This window comes from Cyprinus carpio, chromosome B2 (genome assembly GCF_018340385.1).
Source record: "Cyprinus carpio isolate SPL01 chromosome B2, ASM1834038v1, whole genome shotgun sequence".
Taxonomy (NCBI): domain Eukaryota; kingdom Metazoa; phylum Chordata; class Actinopteri; order Cypriniformes; family Cyprinidae; genus Cyprinus; species Cyprinus carpio.
Window position 1 is genome coordinate 16823563 of NC_056598.1, and position 22718 is coordinate 16846280.

Below are 22718 nucleotides of genomic sequence, written 5' to 3' on the forward strand. Positions count from 1 at the left end.
TTGCTCTATCATTAAAAGGTCATTTGGCAGTCTGAAAACCCAGTGGTGTACCCTTTCCTTTCGTACGTTTACACTGCTTAGGAGAGCTCATCGCTCACTATACTAAACAAAGGGTGACCTTATGGAGCCGCATTAAACAAAGTCAGATGACCATAATGACCTGCAATTCAGAGAATGTATCATTGTAAACGTGTTGCAGATAAATCTGTACCTGACACTGCACTGTCATTATTTAAAAGCCTCATATTACATACATTTCATATTACAAATTAATGCAATTCTTTGTAAATTTATATCATAAGTATGATCAGTGATTAATTAGCTAAGTAAACATTTAAGTTACCCCTGTTAGAATTGGACTAGATTGAATAAGCACAGTTAATGAAATACATTAAATAATTAAGAATTAAACCCGAAGGGGTACATCTGTGAATTAAAGGGGTAATTGGTGAATTAAATATGGTAAAACAGAGCTATGAACAGGGTTATTCTATGAAACGTTCCTTTTTCAGTTTGATCAGGTATATTTATATACTGTAATTTAGAAATAATCTGTTTAAATGTTCAAAAAGTGCATTTTGCTATCTTAAGCAAAAGTTGTAATATTATTATAACTTCAAAAAAGTCACAGGGTTGACACCTTACTGTTGTGCTGAAACTACAATGTTCTTATTAAAAATTTTAATGGGGAAATTTCTATAGTTTTTCAACATGTAGTGCTCCGGAAGTCTTTATCTGTCAGTTGTTAATGGCAGCTGCACTATAAATATATGTACTGTACAATTTGTACATTACGCTAGAGCTCTAATTACCCACCCCAGTCATGTACATTTTCCTTTGTGCTTGACAGCAGCTTAATCGCAAATTATTATTATTATTTTGTCGTGCATATCAGTTCTGTGCTATAGCTCAGTGCATTGTTGATATTAAATAGTTAACTATATAGAGAATTCAATTGTTCAAAGGGAAATTAAAAAACCTACTAAATGAATAATAAATATAGATCTATATAAGGAATAGTGGACATACTTAGACATGACTCAAAAGAACATAAAAAAAACTTTGCACATTAATATTTAATGCATTTTAGAAGTGATTTACTGTGCCACTGTGTAGTAAACGCCATGCAGAATACTAAATAAAAATCCAGCTATCCATCTGAATTGATCTCAAACAATTTATGGAAGAAATTTAGTTTTTACTTTTTAAGTACCTATATTATACTAATTTGTTTAATTCTAACCCCCTCAAAATAACAAAGACATGTAAAATAAAGCTGAAACCTGAACTGAAGTAATCAACCCTAGCCTACAGTTGTTTTCTGTATACCCTCTAAACCCTTTTTTTTTCACAGCTGGTACTGTCCTTGTGATGGAATCCTTGCAATGCAATTTTCCGGATAACTTGTTTTAATCAGCTAATGCCAATGTTTTGCAGACATGACATTGAAACCGTTCAGCTATAAAAGAAAGGACTCTTATTTATAACTCTAACATTTTTACATAATTACCTTATGTATACTTTATTTTTCACTACAGTTTCATTCAATACTTTGGAAAGATTTGATTTTGACATACATAATGATTTGCATGTACTGTATAGTATTTTGTAGTTATGTGTGTGTCTTTGTTTCTGCTAGAGCTGTCTCAGATTTAACAGTCCTTTAGAGGTCAATTCATAAAAACCAATTGAATTTTAAAGGGGTCTTATTATGCTCTTTTACAAAGTCTTGATTTTGTTTTGGGGGTGTACTAGATTCATGCTTGGTGGTTCAAAAAAAGCAATATTTTTCACATAATTTATATTATTACAATACCTTTCTCCACAGCCTGGTACAAATGACTCGATTAGCCACTATTATGCCTGGCATTGAAACTGCTTTTGAGTGCATGATCGCTTTTTAGTTTCACTTTCACTTTCAAGATTCGCGATCGCACTTGCTCTGTTTATATGGAGCTGCAGTACTTACCACACAATGTACAAGATTAGATTTTTTATCTGTGGTGCTCAGAATCTACAAATCATTCACTATCGTCCTCAGTCATCTCTCTTATTTACTCTGTTTAAGTGATAATTGAAATTTTATGTATTGTAATATAACCGGCAACTGTTAGCAAACGTTATTTGTTTTGCGTGCCTTTCTGATTATGGATTCAGGCTTTGCAATGGTAATATGGATTATGTTTATTTCAAAAATTCAGAAATTACAAAGGTACTGTAAATATGCATTGCTGTCAATTTTAATAGTTATTTATGAATTACTTTTTGTATTATAAAACATGAAGTGCTTATTCTTCGTCGTCTTCTTGTCTGATGCACTCAACCATGTGTTCTAACCACGACCTCGCCACTCCCCACCTCCCAACCATTCGAATTTCCATAGGCGGGAATTATTTAATGATATTCTAATGGGCCGCTTTGTGACATCACAAAACCCAGAAAACAACGCTGTAGTCTAAACGAGCCGTTCGTTGAAGTTCTTGAAAAGGGATTTTTTAAAAACGAAATATCTCCCTTTGGAGTGGACTTTGAGATTTGTAACTTTGTAGATCTTTTTAATGTCCAAACATACACACTACAGACTGACTAAAATTCAAAAAGTGAAAAAGCATAATAGGACCTCTTTAATATTAAATGTTGTTTTGCTAGTTCATTGGAGTTTCCCTGAAGCCAGTGCCTGGTACATTTCATGGAGTCATGCCCGGGCTGTTTTTAAAAGGAGCAGAAATGTTTTGTAGAAGGACTGCAGCAATTTATATTAAAACCATCTGTTACCATGGTGACATTCACCCCTCATCTTTTGAGATATTTCTGGAACAGAACGTATTTGTGCACATACACGCTGAATCCAGAACTAAACACAACCACATAGTATATTATTAAACTTTATGGATTCTATTGATATTTTTCTCTCCCTATTTAAGTTTAGATACCTGACCTGTGAACATAAAAGGGTAAAGTCCTGCACTGTCATATATCAGGGTTTATTTAAGGTCACATGGAGCACAACTATCCAGTGAGAGTCAATATGAAAGGCTTAAAATATCCACATGACGAGTCCAATAAGGTAGAAGTAGCTCCTTAATGCAATGAATTCTGCCATGATGTACAACTGGCATGTTGTTCCAAACCTGTTTGACTTTATTTCTTCTGAGGAACACATACTGTAAGACATTTTCTACACTAAACTGGTCACTCTTTTTTTTTTTTAATGATATCTCAATGAATGAAGACTGGATCTTTTAAGCTTCAAAAAGGATGCAGAAGCACTATAAAAGTATCAGATGTCAACAACATGACCTGTGCACTATATTCCAATTATAGCTATACAATAGCTTTGTCAGCCTGACATTTAAAGGGATAGTTCACAAAATGATTTTACTGACCCTCATGTTGTTCCATATCCGTATGACTTTCTCTTTCTTCTGTGGAACATAAAAGATAGTTTGAGAAATTTCTCAATAATGGAAGTCAGTGGTCACCAAAATTTTTGGCTACCAACATTTTTCAAAATATTTTCTTTTGTCCTCAACAACATGAGGGTGAGTATAAAATTATTGCATGTCTTCAGAAGTCTAATAAGTTTGAAGCTTGACTGTTCCAGTCCTCATTGACTTTCATTACAAAGAAATGAGTGACCAGAATATTCTTTATAAATGTTATACTTTTAAAAGCCTTCCAAAAATGTGTACAGTGGAAAAACATTAGAGATATATCTATAAAGTTATTCCAACAGAATACATGGCTATTTTTGAATAAATGGATACACCTGATCTGTCAGCTGGTGCTAAGAATGCATTGCTAACCTGACCCCTCAAATGCATCTGAGCTCTTCGAAAATCCATTAAACATGATTCACAAAATACCTTGTACAATATAAACTACCCACAAGCGAATCCATAGTCTACAGAGTCATATCCGGTGATGACACATGACCTTTCCCATCTTAAGAAATGCAGGCCCATGAAAATCAGATCCTCCTGACAGCTAATGATCATTACACCCCTTCTCCTCTATCTCATTCCCTCTGCTTCTCTGATTCCTGCGTGGGAAGAGAGGAAATCTATTCATGTTGAGTTTATTTTTGGCTCGCAGGAAGTCTGCAAACAGAGGCTCTTGAGTCACCAAAATGCACAAAGGCCTTTGCATCGATTCAGTAGCTCCACCATCCTCACTACAGCTAAAGCTGTGCCAACTAATTACACAAGTCTTGATACAACTACAGCCGCTTCTAAAACCCTCTTCTCTCTGCACAATAACTCAGGATAACCCAGACGTACAATGCGATTTGTCAGAAGGTTCATAGATTATGAACATTTTTTTTCTTGCATTATCATTTATCATAACTGATGCGTTTGTTCTCATAGGCTAATCCATTTTCTTTAAACTATGTATAAATGTCAGATGGATATTGTGTTATGAACAAATTAAATTTCAATCTATTATCCTGGTCCTTGGTACACTATCAATCAGGCTGCCTCCAGCGGTATACCTCCGGACTGGGATCAATATCGCTCTGACCCACATCTTTATCATCTCATCATTCTCTGCATGGGCATGCGCATGTATGTGACTATAGTGAGTGTGTGTGAGCATGTACTGTAAGTCCATGTTGGTCATCTTTATATTGGTATGTGCACCTCCATCCATCTGTAAGTGATAAATGTGCAACTGAGGAGAGTCAAGGCTATAGTTCCCTGCTGAGATTGGGGGTTTTGAAGGCCATAGGCGTCCAAGTCTGTCAAGCCGAAGGGAGAAGGATAGGCAGGAATAGATGGATAGAGGGATGGGTGGATGGAGACAAAAGTGGCTGGTAAGGAACAGAAGGGGTCATGGATCTTTCTAGGGTTGTTGTCTCAGGAAGTCAGGAGAGAAGTGGTGATGGATCGCATCTTCTGAAGTGGAATAGAGAGGGAAATATTAGCACTGTGCTTTCGGTCATTGTTTTTCAACAGAGATTTGACCTGTTGTACAGTATGTCTATATACAGTACTTCTTTTGGAGGATTTCTTGTGTCAAGAATGTTATGAATTTTTTATGCAAGGTTGTAATTATTCCCTCACTGGTAAGTGGCTTGGAAACTGGAGGAAAAAAGTGTTAGCTCTCCATACGCTTGTGGATGCCCACAACCACAGCATTAAATAAGGGGAAAACACTACCGATTCATCATAGTAATCCCATTCTGTCACAACTTCTGTCTGTACGAGAGCTCATAGTCAGCTGTGATTTCAAGCATCACCAAGATACAAGAAACTGTTTGGAGTAACAGTTCAGAACTGTAGTCTTGTCTTATTTTATGATCAGGATATGTGAAAATGAATGAATAAAATGCATAATTGTTTCATTAATAGGTACATCACAAAATGTTTAGATCACAGTTCTAAAATATATATATATATATATTATGCTCTACTTTTCCTGTATGTATATATTTTTTTATGCTTTTTCCCATCTGTTCAGCCACTGTGTGGCAACCCTTTTCCCTCAGAGACTAATTACTCATGCTGTGTAACCTCTCTCGTTAATACTCACGAAAAAGACAGATGGACATTGTCTGCAGTAATGTAATATACTCTTTGTCACCCATAAAAATATGGCACAACACACATACCAGCACAACTTCTGTGCTTATGCTTAAAGGGATACTCCACCACAAAATGAAAATTTTGTCATTAATCACTTACCCCCATGTCATTCCAAACCCGTAAAAGCTCAGTTCGTCTTCGGAACACAATTTAAGATATTTTGGATGAAAACCGAGAGGCTTGAGACTGTCCTATAGACTGCCAAATAAATAACAGTGTAGAGGTCCAGAAAAGGTATGAAAGTCGTCTTCAGAATATTCCATCTGCCATCAGACATTCAATCTGGGTTATATGAAGCGACGGGAACACTTTTTGTAAGCGACGAAAACAAAACTAATGACTTTATTCAATAATTCCTTTGTCAACGGTCTCCTCTGTGTCTGTCCATATCACCATATGCTGTGTATGCTGTTCTGTATCATCCGCACCACAAGGATGCGCTGTTTCTGTGTGTATTTAGCTTTGATTTGAAATAAAACAGTTCATCCTTGTGGCGAGGATGACACAAAGTAGTATTGTGATTCCAATAATTGAATAAACAGTTGGAGTAGTTATGGAGTAGGTTTAAGTGATCTATAATATGGTCATGCAGAATAAGGCATTAATGTTTTTTAAGTACTCATATATAGCCAATATGCTTGTAATATGCATACTAATAAGCACCTAGTTAATACTGAGATTAGTTAATACAAAAGTGTTACCATATGTGACCCTGGACCACAAAACCAGACAATTTTGTCAATTTTTCGAAACTGTGCTTTATACAGCATCTGAAAGCTGAATAAATAAGCTTATCATTGATGTATGGATTGCTAGGATAGGACCATATTTGGCTGAGATACAACTATTTGAAAATCTGGAATCTGAGGGTGAAAAAAATCAAAATACTGAGAAAATCGCCTTTAAGGTTGTCCAAATGAAGTTCTTAGCAATGCATATTACTCATTGTCATTGTCAAATTGTATTAATTTAATAAATTGTTGCATAATTTAATGTGTTAGTAAGATAATTATTAATATGTGATCTTCAGAACTTCAGAAGTGATGTAGCCACTAAAAACATTAATAAATAAATAAAAGCTGATATTGCTACTTGATACTGTAGAGTGTGACACATATAATGACATAGTACTGGGACACAGTAGAGATTCACAATCTATTCTCAAGATAACTTTACTAAATCTGGGAAAAACAACACTGAGGGAATGATGAATTGGTGTCACAGTCTTATGAATGGTAGTAGAGGATTCACCAGTATTAGGGGAAGGTGGGTGGCAGGTGTTAGTCTCCATTAGAAAGCTTTTACAGGGAATCATATCATGGCCAATCCACACTCCACCTGTCACAATGACCTATTTCCCTTGCAGACGGAATACAATTCCAGGATGTGAGCTGCAGGAACTGTTAGGTTTTTCTCATTTGGCATCTCTCCAGAGATGACTGAGGGGAATGGCTTTATCAAGATGCATATGACATTAATATGTCAGTTTTATATGCACTATAAAATGAAGGCACACATAATGGGATGGTCCACAAAGTGCATTCTTAGAATCTGTGAATGTTTACGGCAGATATAACATATTAGTTCACTATTATCAGAGTTGATATAATATTGTCCTAATTAATAACTGCCAATTGGAGAGCTGTTTCTCATCAAGCCTAACACATCACACTAAAACAGTGTTACTGATTTCAATTAGGGCTGAACGAATTTGGAAAATAATCTAGTTGCGAAAAATTATTATTATAATTTATTTTTTTATTTTTTTACCAATATTGCGATTGCGATTTAATATGTGATTATTTTTTAAAGCTCTTTATGTTCTGTATTATTCAACAAAGACGAGCTAAAAATCATTATATAGTATGACCAGCACAATATTAGATAGATTTAACAGAAATGTTCTTTTCTGTAAGCCAGGCCTATGTTAAAATGAAATTAGGTGATGCGTGAATTGATATGAATGACATTTTTATTAAACAACTACAATCACAGTATATTGACTGATTTGTTGAACTTCCAACCTTGTAAGCGTGTAATAATTATGACAACATAAAGCACTGACAAATAAGCCTGGTGTATACATTAATATACAAATCACACAAACTAAAGTAGATTGCAGAATTATATAAAAACAAATCTGCTGCTTTACCACACTACTTTAGGTAATTCAAAGTCACTGTAATAAACATATGTAAACATATGGAATGCACTTTTTAAACACTGTCTGTTAACTTTTGACCAGTGGTTGTCAAACTTTTTTTGGTCGCTCTAAATAATTTCACTAAACATTATGAAAAAGTAATGTTTTTTAATTTAAAAAACCTTCAGGAAAAAAAAAACCCTGCATAACTTGAAACATTCAAAAATAGCATAGAGAGAATAACTTATTATTATTATTATTATTCTCTCTATTATTTATTTATTTATTGTGGGTTTAATGCTGTCCGCTAAGGCATAGGACACACAAAGGCTTTCCTCCTCACCAATGACATTAAACACCATGTCTACACCAGACGCAAGCGGCAAAACCCATTATAATCAGTGACATTAAACTAATGCCTTGTTCTATTTATGACGTACTGACACAAAGTTAAATGATTTCAAATGGTCGCTTTGTTGCGTCCTTTGTATAGTAGAGCTGTTGCGGCGCGTCTGGTATAGACATGTGAAGCCAAGACCAAGATATGCCTCATCATATTTTCTGCATTTAGCTTTCGAATGACAAGCATCTGGCTGGGTCTGTGCGACATTATCTATGGCTTTTCTCTTCCCTTTCACAAACCGATCCATCTCCCATTCTAAGTTACGTCCTTTGGCTGTTTACTTTTTTATTTATTTTCTTTTTCTGCTGATGGCCCGTGCGCTCCACACTTTGATAACCACTGCTTTAGAAAGACTTTAAATAAATAAGAATATATATATTACCTTATTATATATATTATTTTAAGGTCAAAGTCTTCAGTAATGAAATGCACTGTAACACTGTTACTGCTTGAGTAATTTCAATGTGCCGTTTTGAAGTACATTCATATTATATATACGCTTTCAAACATTTCTGCATGTAGCGTGCCAGGGTTGCCAGGTTTTCACAACAAAACATGCCCAATTGCTACTCAAAACTAGCTCAGTCGTGTTTGGAGATATACAGTAGTCAACATTTGAAGTGGATCAAAAAAGTTAATCAAAGTTGTCCTAAGATATGAAAGGATTTTTTATTTTGTTTTTAGGACAACTTTGATGAAAGGTTTTGATCCACTTCAAATGTTGACTACTATACACACGTTTTATGGAGGGGTTCCCCAAACCGCAGACTTGGCCACACTGTAGCGTGATGCTTCCTTTGAAGACTGCTCTTAGAGGTGTATGATTTGAAGCAGCACTGATTAGACCGATCTGTGTGTGTCATCAAAATACTGTGAGAACTATAAGAGAGTGGACATCTCCTTATGCTTTCTCTCGCCGTACTTTGATGTCATATACCGATCGATCTTCAAGTAGGACTCAAGACATTTTTCTATCGTCTCGGACTTGTCTCGGACTCATTGGTGTTTGCACTCAGACTTGTCTCGTACTTGGTCATTGGACTCACCAAATGTTCTCGTTGGTCTCTACTGAGTCCAGCAATATGCTTTTTTTCCTTCAAAACAAAACCACATTTGCATGTCACACCTGAAAACATGTGGAAAACGCTAGGCGTGCCGTTTTCTCCTTTTTTCCAAAGCACTCTGTAACCTGCACTCTATGCTTGCGCTCCAGTGGCGTCTGCCATTGCTAAGCAACCATGACCTGCTCTCCATGAAGAAGCAGAAGTTTCAGCAAAGGATAAATGGATTTCCAGCACTAAAAATTATAAACACTGCATTCAGCACTCAGTTCTGAGTTTGATATCGATAGCCATTTTTAAATGCATTTTAAAAATGGCTATCCTTGTAAAGCTATGATCAGTTGTTTCTCCATCTTGGCTTAGTTTTCAATTTTGTTACGGGAAAGGATAAAGCTGATTCGTTGATTCTTGTCACATGACCAGTGGTGCACTTGCTGCATTCTGAAAAGTTTTTAGCTCCAACCCTAATTAAATACACTTGAACCAGCTAATCAAGCTCTTACTAGACACACTAGAAACTTGTGTTTAGGCCAGTTGGAGCTAAACTCTGCAGGGCACTGGCCCTCCAGGATCTAGTTACTTCGCACATGCTTTTTGATCATTACAAATAATAATGTAATTTTTAACTAATATTTTCTTAGAATAGGAGATATGCTGTCTCTCGCATCACATACATTATCAGTAGTTAAGTATGTGGTCTTAAAGAGGATCCTTTTTTTTCTCTCACTTGGAATCGGTCTTGACTTGGACTCTAACCTCTTTGGACTCGGTCTCGACTGGTCTTGGACTTGTCTTGGACTCGACAAAGCTGGACTTGACTACAGCTCTATCTTCAAGTCCAGTCAAATGGACCTCTTTAATCTCGCGTGTCATGGGACCGAGTGTAATCGCAGCCTCTGCGATTGAAAAATCAAGTTTTTTCATATTGCGATATTATCGCAAATGCAATTAATCGTTCAGCCCTAGTTTCAATATCGATATCAAACTCAGAACTGAGTGCTGAATGCAGTGTTTCTGAGTTAATCTGTGGTATGCATTATATTATAATAAAATATTATTGTTAATAAATTATGTATACACGTTTACATGCATGGGAATTTTATAGAAATTAATACTTTTATTCAGCAAGTTAAAAAACAGCATGAAATATGTGATGAGTGGGGCAGACTTCTCTCATCCTTCACTGTCGTTACTCCTCCTTCCGGAGCTCCTCCGTGGGACTCGAGAACTCGAGTGGTGCAAGTATCGCTCATTTTCAATTACTCCACTGGCCTCGCTCTGTTCCCACGGCTCTCGGCCCTGGCCCACTCATCACATATTTCATGCTGTTTTTTAACATTCTATTCATCAAAGTATACTCAAAAAACTTATCAATTTCCTCAAAAATATTAAGCATTGATGATAACAAGAAATGTCTCTTGAGCACCAAATCAGCATATTAGAATGATTTCTGGAAGATCATGCAACACTGAAGACTGGAGTAAAGGCTGCTGAAATACATTTTTTTTATATATTATATAAATCAGTTGTTTTTAATTGTATTGCTATTTTACAATATTAATCCAAAGTTCTATCATGAAACTCTAGATGGCACAGTCTGATAGGGCAAACTCATTCTGACATAATGACATCATCACATGGTGCAGCTAATTGGCCCTTTTTGTATCAGTAGCCAATGAGCTTGCCGCTCAACATTCAAATACTTGGCTAGTGCTCTAGCAGTAGTAATGTGCTTCAGAAACCCTTCACCTTCCCCAGCTCCACCTGTATAGATCTGCTACGGAGTGATTCATGTATGCTATATGGGGGTTATTTCCTATATATGTGAAGCAGCAGTATTTCTTACATGCCCACAGCAGCATGTCTGTGGATGTAGCAGCAGCAGCATCATTTAAACATTTAAACACAACAATTTGCCTACTTTTCTTGTTGGGATATCGCAAATATTTAAAATGAAAGCACCACTGACAGAAACAGTCGACTCTCGTGCCTTTTGCATTTAAATCTGCATTACACGTAATCGCACTGTTCTTAATGAACTTTGTTTTTCTGCTTCCATAAAAGTGCATAGGCCTATATCATGTTGCCTCGTTTATCTAAAGGCTCTTTTTCTTGTTTTAAACCTACCCAAAAGCCCATGTGTTGCGTGTTAAAAACAGTAGGCTTTAATTAGTATACATTTATTGTGAAATTACTGCATTTCCATGTCAATCCATGTTAATTTTTACCGCGAACATGCGCTGCAGACGCACCGCTCCTGGAACGCACTGACGGACCACAACCGCGTGAACGCTGGAATCCGTTAACATGGGTGCGTAAAAAAAAAAATGCAACGCATACGCACTGCAGACGGAGTATGTGTTACAGGCGTAAGGTTGTTTGCAACTTGTGCAATGTGGAATTATTTTACTGTAGGAGTTCTTCCAGTCTCAAGTACCAAAGAAAAAAAAATAATAATCTATGCCCACCACTAAAATATATATATACAGGTCCTTCTTAAAAAATTAGCATATTGTGAAAAAGTTCATTATTTTCCATAATGTAATGATAAAAATTAAACTTTCATATATTTTAGATTCATTGCACACCAACTGAAATATTTCAGGTCTTTTATTGTTTTAATACTGATGATTTTGGCATACAGCTCATGAAAACCCAAAATTCCGATCTAAAAAAATTAGCATATTTCATCCGACCAATAAAAGAAAAGTGTTTTTAATACAAAAAAAGTCAACCTTCAAATAATTATGTTTAGTTATGCACTCAATACTTGGTCGGGAATCCTTTTGCAGAAATGACTGCTTCAATGCGGCGTGGCATGGAGGCAATCAGCCTGTGGCACTGCTGAGGTGTTATGGAGGCCCAGGATGCTTCGATAGCGGCCTTAAGCTCATCCAGAGTGTTGGGTCTTGCGTCTCTCAACTTTCTCTTCACAATATCCCACAGATTCTCTATGGGGTTCAGGTCAGGAGAGTTGGCAGGCCAATTGAGCACAGTAATACCATGGTCAGTAAACCATTTACCAGTGGTTTTGGCACTGTGAGCAGGTGCCAGGTCGTGCTGAAAAACGAAATCTTCATCTCCATAAAGCTTTTCAGCAGACGGAAGCATGAAGTGCTCCAAAATCTCCTGATAGCTAGCTGCATTGACCCTGCCCTTGATAAAACACAGTGGACCAACACCAGCAGCTGACATGGCACCCCAGACCATCACTGACTGTGGGTACTTGACACTGGACTTCAGGCATTTTGGCATTTCCTTCTCCCCAGTCTTCCTCCAGACTCTGGCACCTTGATTTCCGAATGACATGCAAAATTTGCTTTCATCCGAAAAAAAGTACTTTGGACCACTGAGCAACAGTCCAGTGCTGCTTCTCTGTAGCCCAGGTCAGGCGCTTCTGCCGCTGTTTCTGGTTCAAAAGCACACGCCTGTGCACGGTGGCTCTGGATGTTTCTACTCCAGACTCAGTCCACTGCTTCCGCAGGTCCCCCAAGGTCTGGAATCGGTCCTTCTCCACAATCTTCCTCAGGGTCCGGTGACCTCTTCTCGTTGTGCAGCGTTTTTTGCCACACTTTTTCCTTCCCACAGACTTCCCACTGAGGTGCCTTGATACAGCACTCTGGGAACAGCCTATTCGTTCAGAAATTTCTTTCTGTGTCTTACCCTGTCGCTTGAGGGTGTCAATGATGGCCTTCTGGGTTAACCTCTTACCCATGATTGGGGTTTTGAGTAATGAACCAGGCTGGGAGTTTTTAAAAGCCTCAGGAATCTTTTGCAGGTGTTTAGAGTTAATTAGTTGATTCAGATGATTAGGTTAATAGCTCGTTTAGAGAACCTTTTCATGATATGCTAATTTTTTGAGATAGGAATTTTGGGTTTTCATGAGCTGTATGCCAAAATCATCAGTATTAAAACAATAAAAAACCTGAAATATTTCAGTTGGTGTGCAATTTATTTAAAATATATGAAAGTTTAATTTTTATCATTACATTATGGAAAATAATGAACTTTTTCACAATATGCTAATTTTTTGAGAAGGACCTGTATATATATATTTATATAAAATATATGAAAGTTTAATTTATATATATATATATATATACACAGTTGTGCTCATAAGTTTATATACACCTTGTGGAATATGCAAATAAGTTAATAATTTTAAAAAATAAGTTGAGCTCATGAAAAAAAACTTTTGAACAGAATGGAGGTGTGAACATTTTTCTTATTTTGCCTAAATATCATATTTTTTCATTTAGTACTGCCCTTCAGAGGCTACAGAAGATTGTTACGTTTCCCAGAAGACAAAATAAGTTACATTTAACCTGATCTTCAAATTCAAAGTAGGAGCTATAGATGATGTGTATCTGGTTGATGCCTATTGTTATGAATAGGATAGGTGACGCTGACACGACAGTGAAGGACATTCACAGGGCCACTGTGAACCCCAGTGCTGTGTGAATCAGTAGCTTTGCAATTGGCCGTCTAAAGATTTTCTGTAAATGAGCTCCTCTCTTCCTGTTTGTGTATGTGTGATATGAGTGTGTGGCATGTAGGTGTTTGAGATCTGTGGCTTTGCACTCCAAGCTGCAACAGCCCCCTCCCATTAGACTGTCACAAGGACCAATAATAACCTCTCTAATAACAGGGTTGGCTCTCTCTCACTCTCTCTGCTGCTCTCTCTCTTTCTCTCTTTCTTGAAACAAATGTTCTTCCTCATTTCCAACGTCACGCAATTAGTGTGGTGAATGAGGACATGCTAACCATCTGCAGTTAGCCACATTTGGCTGTATGCCTTACAAAAAGCCCAAAATTGAGAAAACAAAGTTGTTCACGAGTGATTCTGTCACATCACATACCTGTCGAAGCGTTTTATCCCAGCTAATTTTTGCTTACAATAGTTCAATCATGACAACTCTGAAGATTTTAGCATTGTGATGGATATGACAATTTTAATGTATTTGGTCTTGACGGAATAGACAGCCTGATCTCATGGCAATTCGTACATATTTTACGAGGTGGCTAATTCGTACGAATTCGTACAACCACACTCGTACAAATTCATACGATCTTTGCCAAATCGTACGTATTTTACAAGTTGCACAATTCGTATGAATTTGTACGAATGACCTACACCTAACCCTGCCCCTAAACCTACCCACACTGGGGTTAAGACAAATCGTATAAAATCGTATGAGTAAGGTCATACAAATTCGTACGAATTAGCCACCTCGTAAAATACGTACGAATTGATCATGAGATAGCATTGGAATAGATCTGCTATGCTGCTGCTGCTATTGGTAATTGCTGTAGTTGTAGATTATTGCTGCTGCTGCTGCAAGCAAGTACAGGAACTTGCAACTGCAAATGCATATGGAAATATGGTGCCATGAGTATATAAGACATACTTCTGCTGCACAAATAGCATATAAAATAACCCGTAGCAGATCTACACAGGTGGAGCTGGGAAAGTTGGAAGGTTTCAGAGAAACTCTGAAAATGTGCTACAGGAATCTCAAGTGAATGCTAGCCAGCCATATAAATGCAAGGCAGTAAGCTCATTGGCTGCATATGCAGCATGAACCAATCAGCTTGCGTCAAGTCGTTTAACCGTCAGCCTGTGCCATCTAGAGTTTCATGACTGAACTACATATATAGCCTGACTGATAAATAGGACAATCACTCTTGATTTTTGTGAACTTAGTTCAAGCAATTACTGAGTGTGAGCTTTCCAAGAAGAGCCTTGATGAAAGCCTGGGCTCGGACTACATCTGAAAGACATTGGTACAAAAAGGAAATTGAGGCTCTAGGAGTAATGATCAGGCTTCATGTTGAAATCGTGCCCCTGCCTGGTGTCCCATCAGGCTCAACTTGCACTGATCTTAATGACTCTGACAGTGAGCGGCTGAAAGTAGTTGGGATTGGTGACGAAATGAAAGTAGTGAGCTAGAGGTTGACCCTTACTACTTGACTAGTCATTAGTTGGGTCTGTCTCAAAAAAGTCTTTTAAAGGTTCTTGAACTGCTCTGGTTTAATTTGTTTAAATGCATGTGTGTCTGTGTATGAATTTAAATTGAAATTCAAAACTTTGAAATCTTTGCCAACACTGAAATAAAAAAAAAACTTGCAAGTTAATTTCGAGCACACCGAAAGACCTAGTTCCTCTTGAATACTTCATTGTGATTCTCAGTACTACTTTCCTTTTTACATCGTCAATCTATCATCTGAATCTTAGCTTTCTTTCTCTCCCTCTGAGAAGAGCAGTAAAAGTGTGTCAAGACTTCTCATCCTTGAATAATCCTTTCAAGTACTGTCAGACAAAAAAGCATTTTGAAAGCCTGACTATTGCTGGGTAATGTCAAACACAGATGTTCATTGAACTAACAGGGTATTTGATCAGATCAGCTCTGCTTGGTTAGGTTTGAGTACTTATTGTTTTGTGCAAAGTGGTTGTGGTTCCACTTTGCAAAGAACAAGACCTTTTATTGAACTGTTTGTTGCTGGTGAAGGGGTTAAAGGGATAGTTCACCCAAAAATGAAAATTCACCCTCATTTCGTTCCAAACTCGTAAGACTTTAGTTTATCTTCAGAACACAAATTAGGATATTTTTGATTAAATCAGAGAGCATTCTGACCCTCCAGACAGCAAAACAACTGACACGTTCAAGGCCCAGAAAGGTACTAAGGACAGTATTCTCGTATCTTCATACAATTAAGGTTGAATCACTGATATCACATGGACTGTTTTAACAATGTCCTTACTACCTTGCTTGGCCTTGAACGTGGTAGATCTGTTGCTGTATGGAGGATCAGGGAGCTCTCGGATTTCATCAAAAATATTGTAATTTGTGTTCTGAAGATGAAAGCCAGTCTTACAGGTTTAGAATGACATGAGGGTGAGTATTTGACATGTCTCTATTGACATGAGACATTTTTGGGTGAACTATCCCTTTCATGAACACTAAGAGCGTCTAAGATAAATAAAAGGAAAAATCTTAAAAACATGTACACCTTACATTCATGTTGATTTCATATGATTTTAAAAACTTAACTTTTACTTGATATAATTAGTAAATATTATTATGTTTTGGGGGAGTCACACCACATTTTAATATTATTCATGGAATTTTTAATTCAGAATTTAATTCAGAGATCAGGGAAAATTCAATTCATTATATCTCTGAATTGTATTTTTAAATAAATTCATAGAGCTAGACAAAAAAATAGTATCCTATTCAAAACATGAAAACATTCGCACAGAATGCTCACAGTCATTTATGTCTTTCTGTGTATTCCCTGCAGACCGTCAGGTCACTTTGGAGCCATACTGTGCGTGGATGCCTCCGACCCTTGCTGGATGATTCCATCTCAGTGATGAAAGGCTTATCCAGCAGCCGCAGCCACCACCACGTGGTGACATGTGACCCCTCTTTTGACTCCATGGGTCACCACTTGGACCACAAGCCCTACCTCATCAGCCAGATCGACAACCCCCACCCAGTCGACCACTCTTACTACTCCCAGAGAAGCCCTTACCAGCCCGACTGCGTGGTGCCTTACGGGACCTTCCCCCGCCGACACTACAGCTCTCAGCATGAGCTGAAGGACGAGACCGCTGTGGTTCCCTACACTGGGGGAGGGGTTCCAGCCAACAAGGGCCAACAGCGTCTCCCTGTCGCCCTGTTGGATCAGTTCGATCGGCAACTCCCAGTGCCTCGGGATGGCTATCACACGCTGCAGTACAAGCGTGCCGCCGCAGCCTTGGAGCAACGGAGCGACAGCCCTGGCCGAATCCGGCACCTGGTACACTCCGTTCAGAAGCTCTTCACCAAGTCCCACTCACTAGAGGGCCCTCACCATGGTCATGGCCACGGCAAGGGCAGCATCAACGGAGGCAAGGCCAGCCCCGACGGAGAACCCCCTGCTATTCGGCACCGCAAGCGCAGCAAGAGCCGGGAGCGCTGCAAGTCGGCTGAACCCAAGAATAGGACGCCACCTTCTGGCTACTGGAGCTCAGATGAATTGGAACGCGAGGCCTGCCTATTTCACCATGGACCACCGGGCGTCATGACCATGGGCCGTCACCCGGATAAGTCGCAGTCGCAGTACTTCTTGGAAGCCTACAACACCATCAATGACCAGGCACTTAAAAACTCCCGCAGCAGCAATGATTTGGGCAAGTGCTCGACGTGCACGAGCATCCCGCTGAGCGTGGACGCTTCACAGCTCGTGAAGAAGAGCTCATGGTCGTCCTCTCTCACGGTGAGCAGAGCACGTCAAGTCTACCAGAAGGCCTCTGTAAATGTAGATAAGGCTCTAATGAAAGCAGAGGCTTGTCAGCAGGAGCGCTCATGCCAATTCTTGCAGGTATGCAATAAGCCTTTCGATTCTCCCCTACACCCACATGCTCACCTAACCCACCTCCACCTTTCCACCACCCCTCCTCTTCTTCCTCCACCACTGGAGAGAGCCTCCAGTTTTGATTTGAGTTCTGCCGAGAAGTAAGTGCAACCCACTAGCTGCCTTACTTTCTGTTTAGCTGACAAGCATCTGTTTGGATCCATTCGATCTCTGGCTGGTATTTTTTCCCTCTCTAAACCTGAAAATCACTTTTTTTTGCCAATGTTTTTAATAAGTTCTTGGATTCTTTGTGAGTTTGTATGTGTGTGTCTGTGTAGGTGGTGGGATTGGATGGTGCAGATTGGATGACTGCAGTTCTTGTAGATGTATATGAAAAGGATGAAAGGTTACGTGCTAACTTAGCGTACTGTTAGCAAATTAGCCTGCTAGCTTAGACACGCCCTATGCAACTGAACTGTGCAAAATTCAGAAGTGAAGAAATGGCTCCCTTTCCATTCATGAATGTGAATTTAAATTCCACAGGAAGTTTAATTAGAATGACAAAAGAGCAATTCACTCTAAACTGTAATTCAAAGAAAGCATGTTCCAAAAAGTAATTTTACTAATGTTGCAGTAGATACCTTTTTTGGTCAAAAAAGAACAAAAATTGGTTATTGAGTTTAAAAGACATCAGTGTTCAAAACTTCCTGTCTCCTTATCTTACCTCGATTCACACAATAATGATTTAAAATTTGAGGTGTTTTGTCAGATTTCACACGGAATTGATATCATTTGTCAGTTTGATGCACGTTTACATCACGTCCGTAAACAGAAAGAAGACCAGGCTACTATATGCCTTGTGTGGGTGAAGCATTTTTAGCTTGTTATTACAACAGTTGCTTAGTGTTTTAAAGGGATGCTTTATTATGATTTCACTTTTTAACTTTAGTTACTGTGTAATGTTGCTGTTTCAGTTTAAACAATATCTGCAATATATGATGCGAAGTGGGAGATACAATCTTTTACAGAATTTGCTTTTTAAGGCCTACAGCAAACAGCTGGTAGGGACTAGAATCAGCTTTACATAAAATTTACGTGAACCCTGCTCCTGGGAACAAGCAACAAAGGGTAATAGTAAGAGGCGTGTCATTTCCAGTTAACATGCACCAGGCGGTTAGTGAATCACAACACACTGTGCCAGCTAACCAATCTGAGACAATTTCATTTTGAGGGAGGGGCTACATAGAACCAGGAAGTCAACAGACAGTTTTTAGAAAAATAGAAACCGTGGTGTAGAATGAAGGTAATATATAAAAAAAAATGACATTTTAAAAAAACAAAAACAACAACAAGTACAGTGCACCCCATAAAGACAATCAAGCCTTCAAAAATAACTGATTGACCACCCCTTTAAGTAACTTTTTATGTTTCAAACAGAGAAGGCTTTATAGAGGCAAAAGTTACATACTGCAGCTTTAAATATGTTCAAATGTAGAGCTATATATAACCTGAAATATGCATTTTAAACACCCTGTTTGCTACCGCAATTCAAATTCACTTTTTAATTATGTTCAAACTAAATTCTGATGCAGAATTTAAATTGTGATTTTTACTTTATCAGGCATTACAAACTACTAGTCCCTGCAGTCATCAACAAATATTCGTGACAGTGGTCCTGTAATCTGATTGGACAAGAATACCTACCAAAACACACTGTGCTGAGACAATTTACAACAGCACTCTAGCTCTTGTGCTATTGTTAAAATATGGTTTGTTTGGGATGTCGGTTTGAGGAGGCCAATTTTTGTGTATAACTGTTACATTCTCAGTACTTTTGTCTCTACAGGGCATGTATCAGTTATTAGAATGGCGGTTAATATTAAGCACTGTGTCAGAAATAAACAACACATTAGTTAGGGTGAGAGAAAACTCACTGTATCTGATATTATTTAAAGTTTTTCCTATTCCTTTTGTACATAAGGCTGCACAGTCCTCATAGTTCTAGTGAACAGACAAATTAGGTAACCTGTTACGTTATACATGCATTAAACGAGCGAACTAGAGAAGATCTTAAGACCACCTGCAGCGGACTGTGAATCAGAGTTTGCACGTGGGCAGCCACATACTAATTCAGAGGCTAAATTGAGCTGGCAGGATGTCTCACATGTTCTCTATCATGCTCTGTCAATACAAAGAATAATTGGCATCTTTCTTCAGGGCTAAATCTGGACGCCAGTTGCCATAGTAACCGTGAGTGACAGGGCATTGCACTGTGCTGTTCTTGTTCTAAAGGTTTGTGGAAAGATTCTTTAGATGTTCAGCAAGTTGTGATTTGCTGTTGATATCAAGTTAGAATTATGATGATGATGTTGTAAACTTTATACAGACATTTTGGGGTTTCATGCTTGTTCTTTTGGGAGTACCTCTGTGTGTGTGTGTGTACTGAGGATCACAATAGTGATCGATCAGTATAGGATTTTCAGTGATTCTTAAAATTTTAGATTAGGTTACATTATACTATGTTATTTTGTAGAATGGCAACTCTTTCTGTGACAGCTCTCCACAGTCAGATTATTTGGCTTGCCAATCAGAACACTTTGACGCCCTTACTATCTGTCAATGACTTTATGTGGTCACAGTGAAGGCCATATATGGTACACGGGAATCTGAGAGCATGGTAGGTGAAGCAGATAATTTGAGTTCAATTGTTGAGAGAGAATGCTAGCAAAATAGCGGATGGTTTTGATAACATTTGAGATGATGTGCAGCTACTTATGTTAATATAATGGCCCCATTAACACTGTTTTTGTATGATGGCAGTTAGTAGGGCTCCTATTTAAGGGGGGGGGTCAAATTGTGATTGTTCTGTTAAAAATTGGCATTGTGAACTTTCTTGCTTTCTTTTTTTGAATAAAACTCCAGCTTTGATTGTTTGTAGAGCTGCACAATGTGACTAAAAGTATGTTGTTCTTTATATATTAATATGATATATAATAATGAAATTATTATTATTATGTAAAAATTAAATACTCTGTTTTACAACAATATTTTTTAATAAAAATAACAAATAAAACAATAATACAATAATATTATACTAAAAACTAATATATTTATGATTAATTTATATTATTATATTAATTATATTATATAATATAGGTTAATATATTTTTATATAATTTTTGTATATCAGCACTGTAAAATTAAATGTGCATCAAAATTGACACAAGCTTACATGCAGAGTTGAAGTTTGTGAAGAGGTATTTACTGAGAACCGAAGCACTTTGAGACACTGAAAACACTAAATCATGAGCACAGTGACACGCTTTACTCTGAAACACATAACACATATATTAATATAATTTAAAATGGATAATTGCAATATCAAAAAAAATATACATTTGTTATTTTGATTAATCACACAGCCCTCGTCGGCGCCAGTAGCCTCATTTGCTGTCCCGACTTCAATTCCTGGCTCGCCCCCCCCCCCCCCCCCATCCTCTGAACACCCCCCCCCCCCCCCCCACTTCGCTCCCTGTTCACTTACTGTCCTATTGAAATAAAAGCATAGAAAACACTTTAAAAAGTCACACAGTCCTCGTCTGGAGAAAGCTCCAGCTGGCAGCCCACATTACTTACTGCTAGGGATGGGTACCAAGAACCGGTATTTTTTTCGACCGGTACATAATTGGACTACCGATAAGCTTTGGGACAAACAATACTGTTATCGATACTTTTATCTCTGTATACTTCAATGTTGATGGTGAATTAGAAGCTTCTGCTTGTCATTTTCCCTCACTGAATAATGTGGCCGACGTTCGCTCGACGTGCATGTGATATCCATGCGCATATGCGGTGTGTGTTTGCATGAAATCAGTCATCGCGGAAAGAGTGAAACCTTCGAAAGTGTGGGCACACGTTACAAAACTAAGCAACACCAGTGTCGGATGCAATATATGCAGTAGTGTAATAGTGAACAAAGTTAACACTGAACCGCCAGAGGTCGCTGTATACCTAAAACACCCAGCGGGTAAATTTTACCCATGCACATTACAACTGTATTTAAAAATCATTATTTCACTGTATTATGCCACTGATTATGTCTAGTCATCAACTATAATTTTATCCTGTTGTGTTCAAGACTTTTTTTATGGAGTTTTTAATGATGGATAATGGTCAGTAGCCTAAGCTTAAAAAATATAAAAATAAAAATAAAGCCTGCACTGACAAAGGAAAATAAAAGGTAGTAGCCTAAATATTTGGGTGGTGTGATATTATTATACAATGTCATTAATCAATATATTAAGATAACACATGCAATTTATGCCTATAGACAATAATGAGCAATAATAATTCACCACACTGCATAGGATGATGCGATGACAAATTCCAGTGCACAGCTTCACCTAAACATTTATTAATTTGATTAGTTATATAATTTATAATTTGAATAAGAGAACAACACCATTAAACTTTGGTTAATAAAAAATGGTTTTATTCATTACATTATATAGATCAGATTTTTTTTTCTTCAGGAAACGGCCAGACTAGAACAGCAAAATAGTAGCGAACAATAAACCATATGGCAAGACTAAAATTAAATAATTAAACCAAAGTTTGACCAATTAGAGTAACGCTAGGCTAAAACATGTAAATATGATATCTGGATCACTGTCAGATGATCTGTTTGAAAAACAGCCACGGGTAAAATTTACCCCGTGGCGGTTCTAGTGTTAAACATTTTAATCACTGTTTTAAATGTTTTTTTTTGTTTTGTTTTTTGAGTTGTGATTATTCTGGGCGCGTGTGTTCGATTCGTGTGTACACTTAAAGGCTGGTCAAACAGCACCTGATTACTTAGTTATCTTAACTATCGTCTGATTGCACTAATACTGTCAAAAACACAAAACGTTTACATATAAAAACAGTTAGTTATGCCTAAAGTGAAAGTAAACAGTTGAGAGAGAAATGGATGCGTGCAGCTCTTAAAGGGACAGTACTAAACATGCTGCTGATTGTCATTAAAGCGATAGTTCACACAAAAATTAAATTCTGTCATTATTTACTCACTGTCATGTTGTATTAAATTTTTTAATTTTTTTTTCTTTTTAATGTTGTATTTTGATTGTTGTGTTGTTTTTCTTCTTTAATGTTTTTTTTTGGAATGTGTTGTGTTCATATAATTTTTT

General features: G+C 37.5%; 1 protein-coding gene across 6 annotated transcripts in view; it reads left to right on the top strand.

Moving 5' to 3' along the window:
• Positions 1 to 22718, top strand: part of dlgap1a (discs, large (Drosophila) homolog-associated protein 1a) — a 117682-nt gene that overhangs the window by 52346 nt on the left and 42618 nt on the right. For 5 of the 6 annotated variants that reach the window (XR_006154014.1, XM_042718354.1, XM_042718356.1 and 2 more), the window contains exon 3: positions 16495 to 17559. Coding sequence is in view for 5 of the 6 variants with exons in the window: in XM_042718354.1 (XP_042574288.1) it covers positions 16567 to 17559 (993 nt within the window). In the remaining variant the exon portion in view is untranslated. The remainder of the gene's footprint in view (positions 1 to 16494; positions 17560 to 22718) is intronic. The other variant, XM_042718355.1, reaches the window with a different exon arrangement.